The sequence below is a fragment of the Arvicanthis niloticus genome, chromosome 11 (assembly GCF_011762505.2).
Source record: "Arvicanthis niloticus isolate mArvNil1 chromosome 11, mArvNil1.pat.X, whole genome shotgun sequence".
Classification (NCBI taxonomy): Eukaryota; Metazoa; Chordata; class Mammalia; order Rodentia; family Muridae; genus Arvicanthis; species Arvicanthis niloticus.
In genome coordinates, this window is record NC_047668.1 from 63,774,422 (window position 1) to 63,795,998 (window position 21,577).

At 41.7% G+C, this 21,577-nt stretch overlaps 1 protein-coding gene across 2 annotated transcripts in view; it reads left to right on the forward strand.

Annotated features, from left to right (window-relative positions):
• The window catches only part of Crim1 (cysteine rich transmembrane BMP regulator 1), a 175,075-nt gene that overhangs the window by 31,823 nt on the left and 121,675 nt on the right, over positions 1 to 21,577 (forward strand). For both annotated transcript variants that reach the window (XM_034513780.2, XM_034513782.2), the window contains exon 2: positions 7,059 to 7,232. In XM_034513780.2, coding sequence (XP_034369671.1) covers positions 7,059 to 7,232 — 174 coding nt within the window. The remainder of the gene's footprint in view (positions 1 to 7,058; positions 7,233 to 21,577) is intronic.

Sequence of the window (21,577 nt, forward strand, 5' to 3'; positions counted from 1 at the left end):
TGCCTGATAACAGCCAGCTGGGAGCTGGGGCTGCGCACAGCAGCAGTTGGACCTTACAGGAGTTTCTAGGCTGGCGTGGAAAGAGATACCAGTATTAGCTATTTGCATCTTACTGTAGCCACAGGGATATGTGAACAGCTGAAGAATTAATTTGATCTATATTCCCAAAAGCCTCTCCTCTGCCAACAGAATTCCATTACAGCAAGCTTCTGAGTGTGTATTGTGAGTTTGTTTCTTGCTTTTTAATGTCTGCTATAGCATACTTCTGGCAAGTGAACTGCTACATAATGGAGTGCAGCTATCTCTTACTTTGGAGTAAACTCCATTAACCTGGGCAGGGGCAAGGCAGAAAAGGAGAAGCTCTGAGTGCCCAGGTGTCTTCTGCCCTCAGGAAGGCAGGTTTCAGAGTAACAGGGCCCTCTACCCAGTAACCGTTGTCCACCTGACATATTCTATTTCCAGAAGGAAGACTAGTTTGATGCGCAGAGAAGTTGAATCCTGGATCAGCCAGGCTAACAAGTCCACGGCTTATTCTTGGAGCATCCCATAAGGTGCAGAGGGTGGGTCTATTTCCTTGGAGACCTGGAGTTGAAGGGCCCCCCAAATTCCTTGCGTGAGGCCTCGCCACATCTTTCTGCCCGGTGCTTCCTCTCTACTCTCAGGATGGGAAAGCTCTGTATTTAAAATCTTACACATCAAATGTGGAGGGAGGCCAGTTCAAGGCACCCTCCAGAATATCATGCGATACTGTGGAACAGAAAGGCATTCCAGGGTGAAATAAACACGAGAACGTTGTTTTAACATTATCACCACATGTTCACTATAAAATAAAGAAGCCACTTACATTCTGCAAAGGTGCTTGCTGCTCTAAAACTGCAAGAGCTGTCAAGTAAACAGGGTTAGGAGAGGTCACTTCAAACCTATAAAGCCATGCACACGGGCAATAAATGCAAACTGTATGATCGAGGGTAAAGATGCCAACACAGGTGTAATCTACCCATGGCTCTGGCACCTGATCATTTATGATGGAGACCAGTTTTATAAGAATTAAACAAAACTTACAAGAGTCATTCCTTCCTCTGTTTCTCTATGTGTTTCTTTCTTCTTTTTAATATGTTGCAATGTTTCTTCGGCTTTTTTATTTTTGCTGGCAACCTTTCTAGGTAGTTTAATGCACCAAAAATTTTAGCTGTAGGGGAATCCCATGTTTTTTTTTGTTTTTTGTTTTGTTTTTTGTACTAAGTGAAGGGATTAAAAAACAAGATTACCTGAACAGCATCGTCATCTGTTCTTGATATTTTTACTGTGGTTGTTTAAAAACAAATAGAGATTCCCAAATAACTGCTTCTATTTTTTTCTATACCATTAATATCCTAGAATGAGACCTCATATAAAAGACTTTTGTTTGTTTTTATGTGGACATTTGTTACTTACAATTCACACATTAATGTAAATGCATTGAAAAATTATTATTAGCAAATTAATATTAGAATAAATATTAGTTGCTTCTCTGTTACTGTGATATAATATCCAAGACAGAGCATTTTACAGAAGAGTTTCTTTGTCTTATGGTTTCTGAGGGAGAGTTCATAAGGGGTGTGAGGCATGCAGCAGGCAGTCAGAGCAGGATGCTAGCTGGGAGATCATATATTCAATTGGAAACATGAAGCAGAGAGGAAGAATTGGAAATGGGGTAAGCTTTTAACCTCTCAAAGCCTGATCCTAGTGACTCACTTCCTCCACCAAGGCCACACCTCTCCAGAACCTTCCTTCACGGTGCCAAGCAACTAAAAACCAAGGATTGGAATGCACAAGCCTGTAAGGAACACTTTGCTTTCAGACTTACACCGGAAGCATTTTTCTGGTTCAGTGATGACCTTTAGAGATAGACCTTGTTCACTGCTGTTTCATAGTCTTGGGTGTCCTTGCTGTGAGGGCTTGTATACTAGCAGGGCAAGGCCGTGTTTCAGAACAGCAGTTCTTACACCATGGGCTGTGAAATGGCACAGCTATCTATATAATAATACTAAGTTTGTATTTGTCTTCCTCCTGTGTAGCCATTTGACAACAGCAGAGCAAAAAACACTTCGAAGAAAAACTATTGGCATCTTGGTTTAAACAGGGGCTATGACACCAGGCTAGATTCTAGTGAGTCTTCCTTTTCTCCACCTTGTACTGTAGTGCCGAGTAAATAATACAACAGTTAAATAAGATTAAAAGAAAACAAAACAGAAAACCAAAAGCCCTCCCCCTAAGGAGAACCCTAATTTCTTACCTGAAAGTAAGGTTATTAATTAAGTTAATTTTCACCTCCTTGTGTCACTAGTTCTGAGGGATGAAATGAGATGTGCCCGAGAAGCAATTCGGCTGCACACTGAAATGGGACAGTTATCTGGAGGAAAACCTGTGAGTGGAGATGTCTTGTTGGCAGTTGGATAGACTCATGAAATTGGACACACGTGGAAATACAACAGTTCGAATGCACATTAGATTTCTTTTACATCTAGGAAAAATAATTAACATCCCGATTTTTTATCTTGTAGATATAAACCTTAAAATATATTTGCAATATGTTTTATAGTATATCACATATACCTCTTTTATAGTACATAATATATACCTGTTGACCCTTCTGTCTAGTAGACTACAACTTATCACCTATAGAATCCCCAAGACTCGCCACAAATAAGGAACAGTACTCCTAATCTTGGCTCTAGTTTTGTTCGAATCAGCTTAAAATGAAGCTGGCAAAAATCAGATGCTTGGTTGTATAGTATCTGCGAAGGGAATTCACCAAACACTATGTCGCTCTGTAGAAAGACCACCCCGACCCTGCCGCCTGAACGCTCTGTCATAGAAGATTTTCTGAGCATTGATATAGCACAAAGTCTATTTAGATTTTTTTTTTTTTTTTTTAAAAAAAAGAACTCCTGAAATATGAGACATTTTAGGTTTCAAGGATTAGGATAAGAAAGATTCAACCTGCAGCGGATTCTGATGGTCTCAGATGTGATCAGCTTTGTGAGCTAATCAAATTTCATTAAACTTTGCCTTCAATCCCTGTTGATTTTTCTGTTAAATTGTTTTAAAGTATAATGTTCCGTAATCGAAAACCATAAAAGCATTTGTCTTTGGAGCGTGCTGTTCTCCCGCCTATAAAATGGTCGTTGCTAAGGGAACTACTTGCCAAAAAGAAAACAAAGTATTGATTAGGTGGGGCCAGAGAATTGAAAGGTTTTCTTTCAACAAAGACGAGGTATACCTATAAGATAATGTTGGCTTCAGAGAGCCGTTTCCAGGCTGATGGAGAGGGTGCTGGTGGCATCCCAAGGGAGCAGCAGCCTTGACTGTGGACGTGTAGGTGTGGCCAGTGCCACAGATAAGACACTTCAGCTGAGAGACAAAGCAGAGCAGAGCCAGGGAGATCATGAAGGGGCCGTTGCCTCTTAGCTTATTCTGCATTCAGGGCAAATGGTCTCCCTCTGTTAAGACAGGGAGAAGCATCTGGTAGTCAAACAGCTTGGCTCTGAAAATGGGCTTCTTGGAAGGATGATAATGCCACCAGGTGTTGAGTGGACGTCGTCTGAGAGATGAACTGAGGAAGAGATTAATGGTATATGATTTCTAGTCAGAAATTACCAGTGTCCAAGTATTTCTTTAAAATATGTGCCTTACCCAGGGTTTTTTTGTGACAAACTTTTAAAATAAGACCAGCTTTAAAGTGTTTCTTTAAATATAATCATCTTGAAACATTTTTTTGCAACATCTTGTTTTATAACAGGCTATATTGTTGTTGTTATATACACATACCCATATATACCTGTACTGTATGTTGAGGTTACAGAAATTGATAATTGTGTTCCCGCCAGTTAGGTCTCTGGCCCATCGGGGAAGTTTAACTTACATAAAACCTTCATATCTATGCAGATGCTTGCAGGTAGATGGCAGAACAACTCATTCTTCTGGGCATTTAGAGAAGACATCTCAAAAGAGGTCACATTGACCTGAGTCTCACTCAAAGAATGAATAAGAACGACGTTGAAGCAAAAGCAAGCCTGTGTTGTGGGTAGAAACACAAAGCAGTGGGAACAGTTACAGGTTCGTAGTGAGAACCTCAGTACAATGTAAGATATGGGTCTGAGAGGGATCATTAAAGGGGGGTTCTGTCAATACCATGAAAAACCTTACGCTCAACAGCCAAGTTTGGACTCTGGTGTCTGGCAAGAGAGGACCCAGTGAATAGTCTTTGCTTTTAATGAAAGACAAATGTGGTGAATATGGGGGTATAAGGTTGAAAGACAAGGGAAAGGTGGTAGGGAGAGAGCAGAGGACTCGGTGGTACACACCTCTCCCTGCCCCAGGATGGTAAACATGGGTGTGAGGTGGTACACACACACACACACACACACACACACACACCATGATGATATAATGTAGGGTGTTTATTGTGGGAAGAATTATTGTGGAAGAACCTAATCAATTTGGAAATGCTGCACATTTAAAAATCAACAATAGAGATGTCCTTTCCTTAAAAAAGAAAAGTCAGATGGCAGTGGTGCACACCTTCAATCCCAACACTTGGGAGTCAGATTTCAGAGTTTGAGGCCAGCCTGGTCTACAGAATGAGTTCTAGGACAGCCAGGGCTACACAGAGAAACCTGTCTCAAAAAAAACAGAGAGGGAGGGGGGATGAAGGAAGGATGGGGAGAGAGGACGAAGAGGAGGAGGAAGAGAAAGGAGGAGAAAGAGGAAGGAGGAAGAAGAGGAAGGAGGAGGAAGAAGGAAGACGAAGGAGGAAGGAAGAGGAGGAAAACATGGGTAGTCTTTCCAGTGATTCAGATGTTTTATAAATTACAAGTTTTGAAATTCTGGGTATTAATCTCCGCGTTTAAAAATTTAATGTCCTTCGCAAGTTCCCCTGAACTGTACCAAGACTGTCCTAATAGCACGTCAGCAGCTACATACATGTGAGACATCACTGAGGTCACCACTGAGGTCACCACCACGTTGTAACTGAGGCCAGATAATGCTTTTCCAGGTGGAGTTGCTCAGTGTACTTTCTGGTTTTCAGAGTATGTGAGGGATTTCAGCTACCATGCAGTGTGCCTTTGTATGTGTATTATTTACATGTTAAATGTAGGCTAAGAAAGAGAACAGATCATAAAATCGATCACCCGGGTGTCTGCTTAAACTTCATAAGCAGAAGATTATCAAAGCTGGGGCATTGATTAGGTAAGCAAGCCTACTCTACAATCAAAACAGCGAGTTTCTTTTTCTCTTCTGCTATCTCAAAGAATCATCCTGAAGCTCTGCAGGTTGTGATTTCTTCTCTTTAGAGTCCTTGGCAAGAAAATTATTTCAGTAAAAAATGGGAGAATAATCTTGTGTAGTGTGTGATGGAGTGATAGCATCCGTAGTAAGTGTTACTTTTGTAGAGACCATAGCTGTTGGTTTGCACCATCGTCTATGAGACCATACCTCCCTACCATGTTATGAATTCCTGTCAGGGTCTCACGATGGCTAAAGACTATGATAGAGCTGCACACTGCAGCCGGAAAACACCGTCTTAAGATGACATTTACTCTTCAGTGTGAGCAACGGGTATAAGTGTTCTTAAATGCAAGCACTTTGAAATTTTCTCTGTAGATATTGTTATCTGAAACATGTTTGCAGTCCAGGAGTCAGTCTTAGTTCGGGTGTGATTAGGGTCTTTTAGAGATAACATGAAGAGAGGGAGACTCGTGTCATGTCCCTGGCATCTGTACAGAAGTAGGTGGTTTTCTGTAAGAGGTCGTTGAACTATGAGGAATGTAGTTGAGAATGGAGCCTAACTAGTGTTTCATATGTTTGTTGGATTTTTTTTTTTTTCAGAAAAAGAAAAGAGCTGGTTTTAAAGACTTGAATTCTCGTTATTTTTAACAATATGCACCTGTTATGTGTATGTACGTGAGTGTGCAGAATCTGATGGCGATCAGAAGGTGCTATCACACCTGGAGTTACAGGGCTGGTGTTACAGTGTGGGTGCCAGGAATGGAACTAAGGTTCTGTGCAAAATCAGTACTTGCTCTTAGTGGTGAACCACCTCTCCTGCCCCAAGGCTTTAGAACCTAACTTATTACTTATTATTTGTTCCATGCCAGCACCTGAATGGTCTCACCTTCAGAATGTCATGACCTCTGTCTCTCACTGGGTTGTAGCTGTCTGATTGGTCCTTAGCTTTGTTGTAGGTAGTGTTGGGTGCCAGCAGCAGGTCCCAAAATATGTTGGAGATGCTACCCTTCCCTGCAGCTCCCCGCCCTTCACTGCAGAATAGGATGCTTGATAGTCATTAGCTTCCTTGCTGTATTGTGTAATACAGTGAGAAAAAGTCAGCCTAATTTTTCTTTTGAGATTGACAAATGTAACTAACTCATATATACTTCTAGTGAACATGCAATGGTCGAAGAAGCTTTATTTAAAAATTAAAAAGTGCTTTTGCACGTGTGTGTGTGTCTGTATGCACACATCCTCGCGTGGGAGTGGTACATGCCTTTGCATATGGAAGGCAGAGAACAACCCCAGGTGTCATTCCTTAGACATCAGCCACTCTTTAATTTTTTTCTGAGAAAGGGTCTGTGAAACTCACGGATGCAACTAGGCTGACTGGCCAGCAGCTCCAGGGATCCCCAGTTACCTCCTCCCCAGCACTGGGACACACCAGCACACCTGGCTTTCATGGCTCCTCCTGTGTGTGCAGCATACACTGACCATGCTATCTCCCAAACCCTTCTCCCCAATCAAGTATTTTGTAGGAATCATAGTTGGTACGTGGCACACAGGAGTCACGGATTTCGACCACAGATGTGACTGTTTAATTTCTTCATGTGTGGCTGTATTTCAGGCTCCCCAGTGACTTAGAAGGTAGCATGCGTTCATATGTACAATTTCTGCCCAGACTGCCTTTCACACATGAAGGCCTCACATTTGGGTGCTGATCTTTGACATCCCGGTGTGTGTTTGATCTCAAGGCCTTTGGAGAAATCGGAGAGAAAACCTTTCTCTGTCTCATTGTCTTGCAGATGAGGATTGGGACGATGACCAGCTGCTTGGTTTTGAACCCTGCAATGAAAACCTTATCTCGGGCTGCAATATAATCAATGGGAAATGCGAATGTGGTACCATCCGAACCTGCAACAATCCCTTTGAGTTTCCAAGGAAGGACATGTGCCTTTCAGCATTAAAGAGAATCGAAGGTAAGCATGCTTGGTTGTTGTTGCTGCTGTTGTAACAGTTTACTGTCTGTTTGTATGGCTCCACGTTGTGCAACTGAGCAGTGCTGGCACTTGAGCCTACAAAGGCAAGGGCAAGCGTAGAGTCCTAACGGAGAAGCATACAGTGTGTCAGGTGCTGATGCAACTGAAGTGTGTGTTTCCCAGAAGTGTGGGATGGTGCGCAGTCATCCTGGGAGCAGGGTACCTTGTGCCAGCTGGCCTAGGTCACCTCTGCATAATGGATGATTTCATGGGTGTGCTTGGGATCAGCATCTGTTGTCACTGGGTCCATTCTGCTTGACTGACCCTAGCGTGGTGCTCTGCTAATTAGAAAGATGGCTCATCTGGCAGAGGGGAAGAACTGGATAGGGGAAAGAAGTGTGCCTTCACATTGAAGGCTAAGGTTAATTTTGCCAGGAAGCCAGAATCAGGCAGGTATGAATGGGTAGTGAGACGCTTCACCTCTGGGGAGAAGTCAGAAATTACATTAAAGTAACAGGAAAATTACACTAATATGGTCCAGAAGTTTTGTCTGCTCGTGCATATAACCTACAAAAAGCAATTGATAACTTGAAAATATATTTGTAAACATAAAAATCCCAGTGAATCCCAAGCTTAGCTGGAGCTTGCAACAAGAGTTAAGAGGAGGGAAGCCTGGCTGCCAGCTCTGCCCCACCAGGACTGAATTTTCTTTTAGCCCCCGTTCTTCCTGGTGGGGCGGGGGTATGACAGAAAAGGAGTGTTAACAGGGGACAGTCTTACTTTCACCCTTCTCCTTTAGAATGTTGTCATTCGAAGAATGACAAAACATGCAGTTTGGATAGCAAGGATTTTCTGTGTCCAAAATCAAGCCCCTGGGGTACTTCAACAGGACTGGAGTTTCTGGAATGTATTAATTTTACAATGTATTAGATTTATTAATCTGTTCTAAATAATAAGGCATTTATAATAACCTATAAAACAGTGCTGCCATTTTGCACTTACCAGAACTACTTAACCATTGAGGGACTATAGTGGAAAATAATAAAAATAAAATAATAAAAACAAAAGTATTCTGTGGTATAGGTGACTGAACCCAGGCAGAGACTCATGCATGCTAGACAAGGGATTTACTGATGATGATGATGATGATGATGATGATGATGATGATGATGATGGTGTGTGTGTGTGTGTGCGTGCGCGCACACGCACTTCTCTCATACATTACATCCCAATCACAATTCCCCCACCCTCCATTCCTCCCAGTACCCACATACACACCTCTCTACTCCAGATCCATTCTTCCTCTGTTTTACTTTAAAAAAAAAAAAAATCCAAACAAAACAAAACAAAACAAAAGACCAGGCCATCAGAAATATCGATGGAACACAACATAACAAACTATAATAAGATTAGGCACAAAGCCTCATATCAAGGCTAGATGAGGTAACCAATAGGAGGAAAAGAGTCCCCAGTGCAGACAAGAGTCAGAGGACACACCCACTCCCACTATTAGGAGTCCCACAAGAACACCAAGCTGCACAACCATAACGTATGTGTGTGCAGAGGGCTTAGCTTAGACCTTAATAGGGCCTGTGATTCAGTCATTGTGAGCCCCCACGAACCCTGCTTCCTTGAGCCTGTAGGCTGACGTCTCTGTCTCTCCACAGCCTGACAAACATTTTAGAACTACTGAGAGGAGTAAGTAACAGTCCTTCTAGTCCTTAAGTTTACATGGCTGACTCAAGCTTCCACATATAGATGAGTTACAAGGTTAACCATCATGCTAGCCTAGGGTTAGAGATGATTTAGTTCCATGACTATATAAATAAAAAGTTTTATCCAAATTTTAAAAATCAGATTATATGAATAATATGACAGACTAGATGTCTGCCACATCTTGCCGTTCTTACACTTAGGAAACAGCTGTATCCAGTATTCCCAGTGCTCTACAGTGACTGTCCCTCAGCCACTTTGCAGTCCCTTAACTAATACCCTGCTCCTGCGCATGGTCTCTTCGTGGTTGTCGAGGCTGTTTGAGATGTAGCAGTTTGATTAAGAAAGCTGTGTCACCAGACCTGCTGTCTGTTCAGTTGTAATGAATTAGGCATTTGTTCGTGACCATCATAGTGACTTTCAAAGAGTGATTCTACGGTGGCTGTGTGTGACATCTCTTGTCTTTTGCATTGAGATCATTCCACCGTAATTACTGTATCTAGTTAAATTCCATTACTTAAAAAACAAAAATAAAAAAAGGTCGTTTCATCAGAAGGCCTTCATATATATAATCCAAAGGTAAGGATAGATTGAGGCCATTGAGGCTTCAATGCTTTGTTATTCAAAATAAGGCATTCAGTAGTTTTTGAGATCATTTCAGGAACTCAGGACTGGGGGATTTCCCTTTTCTGAGGAGTAATTTGGGGGAAAATCCCCTTTTATCGTTAAATGTATGAATCTTAAAGATGATCTTGCATGTAATTAAGTCTTTAAGACTGTTGAAGTTTGAATATATAGTTAGAATACTGTGGACATCTTCTGGCCAAGCAAGACTCACTTAGGACTGTATCTTAAGACATGATGGAGGTAAACTGTTGGAATAACGCGTTTCCAAACTGAAAACAACCTGAACTAAAACACACAATTTTGAACTGAGAATTTGCATGACTTACACGGGGAACAGTAGGGAAACTGGTCAGAAAGAACAAGGTGTCGTGCAGGTAGAGAGCAGATAGAACTGAATGGCGCATTTGCTGTTGTGCAGTGAACATTGTGAAAAGGAGGCAGAGACGTGGGCTTTGTGAATCTCTCCCTGAGTTAGCGACAAGTGCTTAGGAGTAACGTTATGTGAGGTGTGCTTTCCCGATGATGGAAGATGGGCAGTCATGTATTGACATGAGTTACTTTATATCGTTGTCTTGTACTGAACTCGTGAAAGGAGGCTTGGTGGGGGGAACGGGAATTGAGTCTACTTGTGAGAAATCCGTTGAGTTGTTCTACAGAATTGAGAATGTATAAGCAAACTTGGACAGAAAAGATGAAATCCGACAGAGTACTTGGAATTGATGGTATCAATGGGCTTTATTGGCAAATATGAACGGATATGCTTAGTGGATCATGGTCAAGGTAGATTTTAGGGGGCTGATACGTAGGATACACGAAGGGGTCACTTGCTAAGCGTGGGATACAAGGAGAGCAGCTTCCGTGGGAGATTGGTTGGGATCTACTTCCAAAGTTTGTTTTGCTGTATTTGCAGTGTCCATGGAGAAGCCATGGAAGAGGGTGTGTGTAATGGGTCTGGAGGGTTGGGGAGATCCCGAAGTGGAGATAAGGGTGATGAGTCGCAGTCCAAGGAGAAGGTGGTGTCCTCCATGCCTTTGGGGTACATCAGCGATATGAGTACTTGGAGTGTTTTTTCAGGAAGATTGGTGTGATAGGGGGAATGGGTGAGTTAGAGGAGAAAGGATGGTTAGCACACCCGCGTGACATAAAAGGACCTGTGCAGTGAAGGCGGTGCCAGAAGGGGTGAGTCCTCAGTCATAGCTGCTCTTAGCTAAGTGACAAATTCATGCACAGTTGCTGGCACCAGAATGGCAAGACGTAATAGATCATTTTAATGGGGTGTGAAGTAATTGATTGATCAGCTCTGTTGTTTTGTTTTGCTTTCCCTAAAGCTTGTAGGACTGTTTGTGTTAGAGCTGGTCAGCCCATTCCCAGAGGGAGCTGGTGAAAGCAGAAACCCTGAGATAAGGAAGTGACTGGAGAGGGAGGTGATAACAAGATCATAATCATGGACTGTTGGGATCCAGAAGAGCCCTCCCTCCACCAGCACGCACATCTGGACCTGCAGGCGCTGTTCTCTTTACTGCTTAGCGCCCATGCCTTCCTCTCGGCCTGCTCAGCCAGGAGGTGCTGGGTGTGCATGGGCTACTGCACCCCCTGAGTCCCCAGTTCACTCTGCTCTGCCATTAGCTGAAGGACTTATTCTGTATGGCTGTAACGGTGCAGGAACGTAAACCACATCATGCCGGGGAAGTTTTAATTTCATTTTTAAACCAAAGATGTATTATAACTGGCTTAAGACAAACTCCGTTTTACCGTTTCCTATCTGTATTTATTTTCCCGCCGCTGCTTAAAACAAATGGAATTTTGTTTTAACTTTAACACAGAGACAGACACCTTCTATTCTTGAGAGGGTTTTTGTTGTTGTTGTTTATTTGTTTTGTTTTGCTTTATTTTGTTTTTTCCTTTTGGATATTAATGACCTCAGAGCATTGACTTTTAACTAAATTTATTTTTTTTTCAGTTCTGTCTGAGGAAATGACATTGTTTCTTTCTAACCCACTTTTTAGGGTTTTTTTTTTTTCTTTTCACATTCACATTTTCCCTCTGCAGGGTCAGGGACCAGGCTAGATTTTATTTCTGATGGTTATGTTTTTCTTGGTCTCTTGGCTCCAGTACAAGCTGGGCTCCCTGGCCTCCTCAGGACTCTTGGTTCTTGTTGCCGTTTGTAATGTTTGTCACTAAACAAAAATCGACTAGTATTTTGAAAGCAACATTGTACTGTGTGCTTTCATAGACCTTCCTCAAAAAAAAAAATTGTTTTTAATAAGCATATGAGGTAGAGGTAGAGGTGCTCACAGAAAACACCCACAGAAAAAAATGTGGCAACATGATGCTTTTATCCCTAATGTGAGTCCATCCTGTTTCCCTTGCTCTCAGAGGTGCCTGACAGAGATGCTTCCAGCTGCAGTAGGAAGGCTGCTTGTCCTCTCACATAACTACAGAGAAGGCAGAAGCACAGGTCTTTTCCCTTGCAGGTTTCCTCCTGGGCAAGTCCCCTAGGGAGGGCCTGGTGTCTCCTAGTTCTCTCAGGAATCACCTACAGCAGGGGACTGTGCTGGGTCAGGAAGCCCCAGCAGAAAGGTCTCCTGCTGGCTTTCCCGACAGTGAGTAGGAGGGCCATGCAGTGTTTATACAGATCTGCTTCCCTCTGCTTCCCTATTCCCCAGAGGAATAGGTTCATTATGCTGGCCCAAGAGAACATTGTGTCTTTAATCACTAGAATAAGTAGGAACCACCTCTTGCGTTGCTTCTCAAAATAAAGCATGGGCTTCAAATCGCATCACTTTAAATATTAATGCACGGTGGTTTCACTATGCAATTAAAGATTGCTTCCAAATAAATGTTAAAAGAAATTAAAAGGCAGTGGAGACATTTTACCTGTTATTCGTTAATGGGTTGCAAGATGGCTCCGTGGGTAAGGATGCTCACTGCCAGGCTTGATGATCTGCATTTGATCCTTGGAACCTGTGTCATGGAAGGAGAGAATGGACTCTGCAGGTTGTCTCCACACACACACCCACATACAATGAAAAACAAATGTAGAAAATTCTTATTATCACCACTACTATTGATAGTAGTATTATAGCACCACATACTAAAGGATAAAATAAATTCTGAAGTTAGACTCTGGAGAAATCCTCTGTTCGTAATAGATGTATAACCTACATCTGTTTTGTTTTGTTTTTGTTTTTTTTGGATAACCTACCTGTCTGATCCTAAAGTACTTAGAGATGCATCTAAAACCTCATGTCCTTGGATTTTTGTGTGAACTATACTGATGTCCTACATGGATCAGTGCCCTCAAATATTGCCTAATGTAATATTGACTATAATGGGAACAATAACCTCGTGATGATTAGCTCACAGGTCGCAGAAATAGTTGTAGATAACTGTTGGTTATTCAGGAAGTCCATTTAGCAGACTTAACTTACAAGGCATGTCTACCAACTCATGAGTCTATTATTCTGTTGACAAGAGGATAGACATCGCCTGTGTGTTGTACATCTAATGAGGTTAACAACACCTAGGATATACTCGTGGCTTTTTCAAACCACTGTAAATGTATTCACTGATGATTCAACATGTATACTTAATTATCTCCCTTCTCCTGCCCCCTAAAAGGATAAGCTCAACATATGTGTTTATTTAGAGGCTCAAGCAAGCTGCTTTTGGGGGACCCTGCGTTCTCCACCTTAGGACTTTAGTATTTGCAGATTTCTAACTGTTAAATCAGATTCTTCATTAATATTGCTCAATATAGATTCTATTTTTCTTAGGTGAGTTAACCCTGAAAGCCATGCCGAGTAATGCTTATGGTTACATTGCTTCATCTCATAGACACTGTCTTAAATTTTAATTTTAAATGAATCCAGTTAATATTGCTTATCAACTTTGGAACTGCTCTTCTTGTGGCCAAGTGAAAAAGCACATTATCCTCACCTTCCAGATGGGCAAGGACCTCACTACTATCAGGGTCCCGATGGCTTTTCCTTTGGCTGCTCAAATGCCATTTACAAATACTTACTCTGCTTATGAAAGACAGTAATGCCTTTATACAATTTTAAATCTGTATCACTGCCTCATTTTTTTATAATGACAATCATGAATTGACAATACAGTGTGCCAATCTCTAGAAAAACTTTATTATAAAGAACTTGCAAATAAAACATTACACAGGAAAATTAACTAGACTGCAAATCTGTATAGATCAGTGAACTTTTACAGAGTCAGAGTCATTCTGCTTTTTCATTTGTGGAAAATAAATGCTTATATATATGAAGAGATTGTGTGTGTGTGGTGTGTGTGTGTGTGTGTGTGTGTGTGTGTTTGTGTGTGTATCTTTAAATGACTTTAACCCTTATTTAATGAGAGGAGAAATAAAATAGAATCAAAGTAAAATATTGAAACAGTAGACTTTCAGCTTAGGTTAAGTCAACGTTTTAAAACTATATATTGTAGGTATAGATTTTTAGAAGAATCATTGTTAAAAACGTGTTTGAGCTCCTTGCCAATTTGATGGTCTGATAAGCAGCACAGGAAAAACAGAAAGGGCTTCCAGAAGGCGGAAACCAGTGTCAAGTATCTGGGAAATAAAAACAGGAAATTCAGGGAACTTGGCCTCGGACCAGTTGGAGGGAGCAGTTGCTTGAAAAACCATTCATTTTCCCTGCAATTTTGGCTGTGGAACATAATACAGTGACCTAGCCTTCTGGGGACTGTGGGTTCTTGAGCCCTTCAAGGAGACAGGAGGAAGTCCTAGTTAAAGATTTTGTATTCATTGCTAACAGAACCAGGGTAGGTAGAGAAAGAGGAAGTTTTACTTTGCTGCACTGGGAATGGATACAGGAAGGAGTTAGTGTCAAATGGACTTTCACACTGACATTAGGGCAGTGCTTCCCAGGCACGTTCCATAGGCAAGGGTTCTGTTGAAGTCCTATACCATGCAGTGATTCTTTTCTTCTGTCTTAACCTTTTAAGAACACACATAACTCTATACTTTCAAGCCATCTCCTCTGTCCTGAGATGTGCTCAGTTCAACCAAACGCCTGCCTATCCTTTTCTGTCTGACCTCAGATTAAAGCAACACCAGACATAGCAGAGAATGTTTTTGCTACACATGCATATGTCTTATTTAAAAGTGTATACAGTGTGCATTTTAAGAATACATCAATTATTGTTGCTAAGAGGACAAAATGCATCCTGGCCTCAAGCTAGGGAAGTGATGCTGTCTCAGAACCAGGTTTAAACCTTCTGTTTCCACCTCCAGGGAGTGTTTACCAGATGCTGATCTAATGCCTGGCTTCAGCAAGTTTAGGCTTTTCTCCCCTGAGTGCCTCCGAGCAGCCCCTCTCCTGTGCTTGTGGTTTCTGATTTGGCTGGAGGTGACCTCTCAGTTTTTCCCAGAGCTCAACATGTGTTCCATCACACAGAGCTGCTGAGGGGCTGCCTGGCCCAGCTGTGTCCAGCTGAACCCTAGCCTGCACACAAAAGTTTTCCTGACAGGAGCAAAGGCTATAGAATCCCAGCCCTCTGAGTGACCACAAGGACATCTGGGTGACAAGAGTACTTGCTGAGATCCCCAGAGGGAGTGGGAGCTGGCTCTGCAGTGCCTGGGATTCTCCGGTCCCTGCAGAGCAGAGCAGCTGCCCTGAGCTGGGTCATATCCATCAATCAGAGGGTGTGGACCACCACAGGTTTCCTGAGCCACATGTATGTGTACCCCAGGCCATTAATTAATGTCATTCATATTCCCATGCCATTATCTGGTACTGTGGATGCCTCATCCAAGCTAGGCAGCTTATATTTATTCTTTTTACTAGAGAAGGAACGAAAGTCTATGAAAGAAAGTTCAAGCATTAGTTTGTGAGCACAGTGTCTTTAACGAGAGAATCTGCCTTCAGTCAAAATCTGATTGTTTCAAGTATCCTTATGGCCTGTCAGGGTAGATAGGGATTCTTTGGTAGACTTATTTTATGCTTTTCTAGACTTGCAGTAATACATGTTTACTAGTATCTTGGTTAAGAGGTCGTCTAAAAGGAAAGGTTCCTTTAAATATAGAAGCTTTCCTTTTCTTTTATCTTCTCCTTTCTTTCTTCCTCCTTCCTTTCTTTCATACTTTTTTTTTAGGAATGAAAATGGAAAAATCTTTGTGAATGAAAGGGGAAAGGTTGAGTGCATACAACTCCACACAAATGTACCTGCCCATAAAAAGCTAGTTTCTTCCACTTGCTGCTGAAAATCACCAGGTCCAGCCTGCTGTGGAGCGCAAGGGTCACTCCATCTGTCCCTTTCTGGAATGACCATCTCATCATGTTCTTTCCGGGTTTGTGTTCACCTCAGAACCCCAGCCTCGCGTTTCTTTCTTTATGGACTTTCTGACAATGTAAGAAGATGTTCACCCACACATACTCAGGACAGCCAGATGCAAATGGAATGGCACTGGGGGGTGGGGGGCCCTCAGGGAGATAGACATTCATGAACAACAACAACAACAAAAATCAATTGAACTGAGTTTTAATTAGTTGAAAAGCCCTTTTGTGACTCATAGACACGCTGCCTTCTACCTCTAGAACAGATGCCTCTGTCCTCTGTGAAATGTGGGACTTTCTCAAGAAAGTCATTTCAGGGTTCATTAACATTCAACCTTTGGTTTAAAAAAAAGTTTAGAAATGTTCTACTAATAAATTCTGATGCATCCCCTAGTACATATTGACCTGTGCTGGGCATACGGCAGCCTGGGCGCTAGGGTAATTTCTTTGGGTACGGGGTTCCTCTTATAATGGTGTGTAGACACCAAGACAAGAAGATAGGGCCCACAGGAGCTGCTGATGCCGCTGCAGTCCTGGACATTGTCTTTTATATGGCACCTTCCTGCTTTTGATTTGTGACCTCTGTTACTCTGGTTTTTTTTTTTTTTTTTTTTTTTTGCATGGGGAGGAAGTGACAGCACTAAGTGGTGACTGTAAAACTGGGGAGGGAAGGGATTAACACAGATGAATTAATGTTTGTGTGGGTTTTCAGGGGCTGGAATGTTCCTCTGAATCAAGGATGTTGTATTCTTTGTTTCTGGCTGACGACTTCCTAGTTTTCCAGTGGGTAGGGAAACCTTTTATTCTTTTCTCTGTCGCTGGAAGTCTTTTTTATTTTTCTATTTTTTTAATTTCCCGAAAAGCAAAGTACAGTGTTTTCTGCTTATCAGCGGCCTTTCTTTTCCTGTTCCAATAACAAGAGAACAATACAGGAATTTAATAATGTTTAAAGATTGATACCGCTTTCTCCTAATGTATCCATATATTTACCTGCAGATAAAAATTCAGCTTTTTATGAAACAGAGGAAAGCTGTTTGCTGGTAATATGAGTCTTTTTCGCCCTTCCTTTCTCTCTCACCCAGTTCAGACAATGAAAAGGGTTTTTATTTTCTCTTTAAAAAAATGTGTTCTGGATATCTGCTGTTAAAAGTACAGAAATTAATAAGATTGATTAAAAACACTGGTTGAGCCTGCCAGAAGGACCTGTAAAAGTATCTAGAAGACCTCCCAGTCTCATTTAATGTATTTATATTATATTATATGAAAGATTGTTATTTACTGTTCACAGGCTTTTTAAAATACCAACAGTGTGTATCTTTGAAACAGTAGATAGGAAAGTCCACTACTGAGTGTTTGCTGCAGCCTGTAGTGTGTATGGCCTTTCAGATGATTCTTGCAGGTGTGTGTTTGTTGGGGGGTATGGGTGTGTGTGTTTTGACCTGTCTCTTGTTGGTCATTCTAGGTGCTTTGACCTCAAGGGACCTTACATCATTCTCTGGTGTGTGGAACAGAATGTTAGGTTTTCAGTTGTGTCTGATCCAGGGCTTGGTAACCAGTCAGGGTTTTAAACTGCCTAAATTCTTCCCGCACGACATTTACAGTGATGTTTATCTCTGCTAGTGAAGAGAAAGTAAGATTTACACTTTCTCTCTGCTTGCTAATCACACTGGAATCTTCTAAATGCTTTCCTGTTGAGAGCCAGCTTGTCTCTGTCCATCAGGAATGTTGCAAATGAAATTATGCTGTGGTCTTGTTATATATCTTAGTATGATGTGGAACTCAAAAATTTTATCTACATGTTTCTTTATTCCCCTCTGCCTGGACCCATGTTTGCTAAATGCCCTTGGGAGGTTTTTGGGTTTTTAAAATTTGTTTGTTTGTTTGTTTGTTTTTATTTTTTTACTACATCAACGTGTGTGTGTGTGTGTGTGTGTGTGTGTGTGTGTGTGCACGTGTGCATCCACATATGTGCTGTTAAATATAACAAAGCTGATAATGGTGTTACAGTCCCTGGTTACAAGTTTCCTGAAAGCTTTGCTCCTCTTTGATGGTCATGGATTCCCTGCTAACCTCTGGCTATACAGACATTCCAGCCATTCTTTTTAAGAGCCGGTGTGATTTTTATATGCTTTGTAAACATCTGTTGGAGGAAGAACAAGCTATAACTCTTCAAATAAATATTATTCAACCCCCTTCCACTTTCATTTCCCTTATCACCAGGACAACCACACCCGAGTTTGCTATTAAACTGTGTTGTCTATCAGCTTCCCACATGCCAGCAAAGCAAAGGAAACACAGCAGATAAACTTGAATACCGTCTTCCTTCTGTTGACATTTCTACAGCAACAAGTCAGAAAGTTTGTCTCCTCTGAATAGACAAGTAGTGTCGTGGGTCAAGATCAGATGGCATACCCGTTGGTAACCATGATGACTCCCAGCAGAATTATTTAGAGCATTCTGGAGTTCTGATAAACGGAAGAAGAGTGACTATTCACTTACACACTGCTTGCTTCATTTTTCTATATATGGAGAGGAAAAATGGGAGCATAGGTAAAGCTAGTGTGGGATGTTGAGTCTCTAACTCTCAGAGTCAAGGCCATTTCAGATCTCCCTAAGTCTGCAGTTCTCAACCTCTGGGTCATGACCTCTCTGTGGGGGGTTGAATGACCCTTTCACAGAAATCTCCTAAGACATCAGAAAACAGATCTTTATATTACAATTCATAACGGTAGCAAAATTAGTTGGGAAGTAGTAATGAGACTATGGTTGGGGGTCCCCTGTGGTGTTACGGTCCCTGGTTACAAGTTTCCTGCAAGCTTTGCTCCTCTCTTCATGGTTATGGATTCCCTCCTAACCTTTAGCATACAGACTATGGTTGGGAGTCACCACAACATGAGGGACTGTACTGAAGGGCCAGAGTTTTAGGGAAGTTGAGGACCACTGCTCTAGGTGAAAGTCTGTCTTAGAGAAGCATCTGTATTTGGCCATCCTTGTGGCGGGAGCACTTTGCTGTATTTTATGACACTGAAATCTTCACCGAATCGTAGAGCTACTCGGTATGACTAGAACTAGCAGCATCATTACTCAGTTCTTTTAAACAAAATCCTGAGCTGACTTTGATGCTTCATGCTTTGGTACTGTCAGTTCCCCAGTGACTGTCCCAGCCATTTCCCTCCTCCAAAGATCTTTCTGTTTCAGATTTGTTCCCAAAGACTTCAGTACAAATCATTTCAGCAAATGGTGTGGCCTACTCCATGACCACTTGTTTGTGATAATGGCTGATGTCGCCGTATTTCCTATGCTGGAGATACTGATTTGTACTACCCAGAAGCATGTCCCACCTCCTTACTCATCTTAGGTGAAGCTGCTCCTCCAAAGAGCAAGACAGTCAATACAGCATGTGTTGTTTACTGTCATCTGATGCATCAAAAGTAAGAGAATGTCCCCAAAGTGTTATAAATCGTAATGCGTGGACACACTGAGGCATAAGGAGTCAGTAAATCTGAAATTGGCACAAGAATGACTTCCTTCACCCACTAGCACTTTAAAGGGACTTGGGCTATCAGTTAAAAAATATAAATAAATAAATAAATAAATAAATAAATAAATAAATAAATAAAGCTCTAGGAATTTAAATAAGCCATGCTTGGAAGTAATGTTGGGATTTTCCTTAAATGCTGCTGAATAAACTCTAGTGTGTTAAATGTCAGTTAAATGCATGTCACCAACATACCTAATAAAAAGAGAGGATGACAAAAATATCTACTTAAGGCTGTAAGATCCCAAGGCCCTTTAATGTGCTTTTGACCTTCAGCTAAAGGACATAGTCACGGAGCAGAGGAAATGCCTTAGATTCTAGCATCTGCGTTTGTTTCTGTATCCCTTTGGCACAGTTACAACAGCAGGGCTTTTCTTTCCTTTTCATTTTTTTTTTCCCACACAGTACGGTCAACACAGGTTTTTCAAACAAGTTGGAAAGGACAGGACAGTCACAGTCACGGGGCCAAAAGCAACGTTCCTGCCCTGTGCTCGGTGGCAGGGTCTGATTGAATGGCTTTGCTGTTTCAAGGAAGTCTAGAACCAAAAGCCAACAAACAGGAGCCCACACAAATACAAACTTCAGACAAAATTAGATACCTAGGCGTGTGTTTGTGTCAATACACCGATGTGTAGCCCGTGTGTGATAGAGTGAACGCTCTTAGGTTTGGACCTGTTGAATCTTTGTCAGGTGTGACTGGGTTATTCCATTTCAGGTGTTTTTTTTGGATACTCCCTCTGGATTTCCAGCTGTTTGAAGATTAATTCTTCAAGGGTTGTTTTTTCTTCTGTAGTTGAGAAAATAAGTTGGTTTCCATTGAAGTCCTTGTAAAGTGTGTGTATTCAGACAGAAGTTCTTCCTTTCTTCCTTAGAATTTCAGCCAGTCTGTCCTTTATGCTTAGTAAAAGGTCACTTAAGCTTTTGAGAATGGGCCAGTGAGACCTGATTCTCTTTCCATTAGTAAAAATTTCAAAATAGATCATTGGAAGTATGTGCATATTATCATGATTTCTCAGCTTTGCATCTAGTGGATTTGTGTGTGTGTGACATTTTCTTCAGACTCCGAATAGCGTAACACAGCATCTCTGAACTAGATGAGTTACGTAGGACCTTCCATTGGGAGAGAATCTGCATGCTTTTGATGTGTGTAGGGTTTCACCGGTTTGTGTTGTTCTGGAGGACTCAGGGGAAGTGATGTGTGCATGAATGCTTATGAGCAAAATTTAAAGCAAGGTTCTTAAAAAGTAGCCTTGAAAGTTTTTTTCCAAATGTAACCGATTCAGAAAAGTTTTTGTCTGAAGTAATAGTCCCCAGTGTGCTCAATGTTTCGTTCATCCATTCATTCATTCATTCATTCATTCATGCATTCCCCAGTGTGCTCACTCACTCACTCACTCACTCACTCACTCACTGATAGCTGTTGCACACTTGCTGTGCTCCACACAGTTCAAGATGAACAACATGGGCATGGCAGTGGTCCTCCCATTCTTATGGTTGCATGGAACATGAACAGAATCATATAGTTGAAGTGGATTCCCAGGGTGCTGAGACTGAGACAGAATATTCAAAGAAAGCCATCTCTACAGAGATGGTTTTTAAGATGGACTAAAAGGAGAAAGGTGTTCTGTGCCGTGAGCCTAGAGAAGGGGATGGAGAGAGAGAGACAGCTCTGCCAGGAAGAACATTCTGCTCTTAGCAGAGGTCCTCCAGATGCCCACATTGGGGAGCTCACAGCTGCCTATAACTCCAGCTCCAGGGCTCTCAGGTACCTATGCTTAAGTACACATGCCCACACATAGACACACACATATGCAAATAATCAAAAGTAAATCTTAAAAAACAAACAAAAAACCAAATCTGTGCCAGGCATGGTATTGCACATCTTTAATTCCAGTGCTTGGAAGGAGGAGGCAAGTGGATTTCTATGAGTTTGAGGCCAGCCTGGTTCAAATAGCAAGATCCAGGCCAATCAACACTGTAATAGTTGGATCCTATCTCAATAAAGCAAAACAAAGCTAAAGTTGAAAATTAATAATAATAACAGCAATTTATTAAACAATAAATAAATAATGAGCCTGGAGAGACAAATTCTAGGCAGAGGGAGCCTATATGTGGGAGAAAATTGCCTAACCTGGGAGCCAGAACTGGGTGGCAGGAGA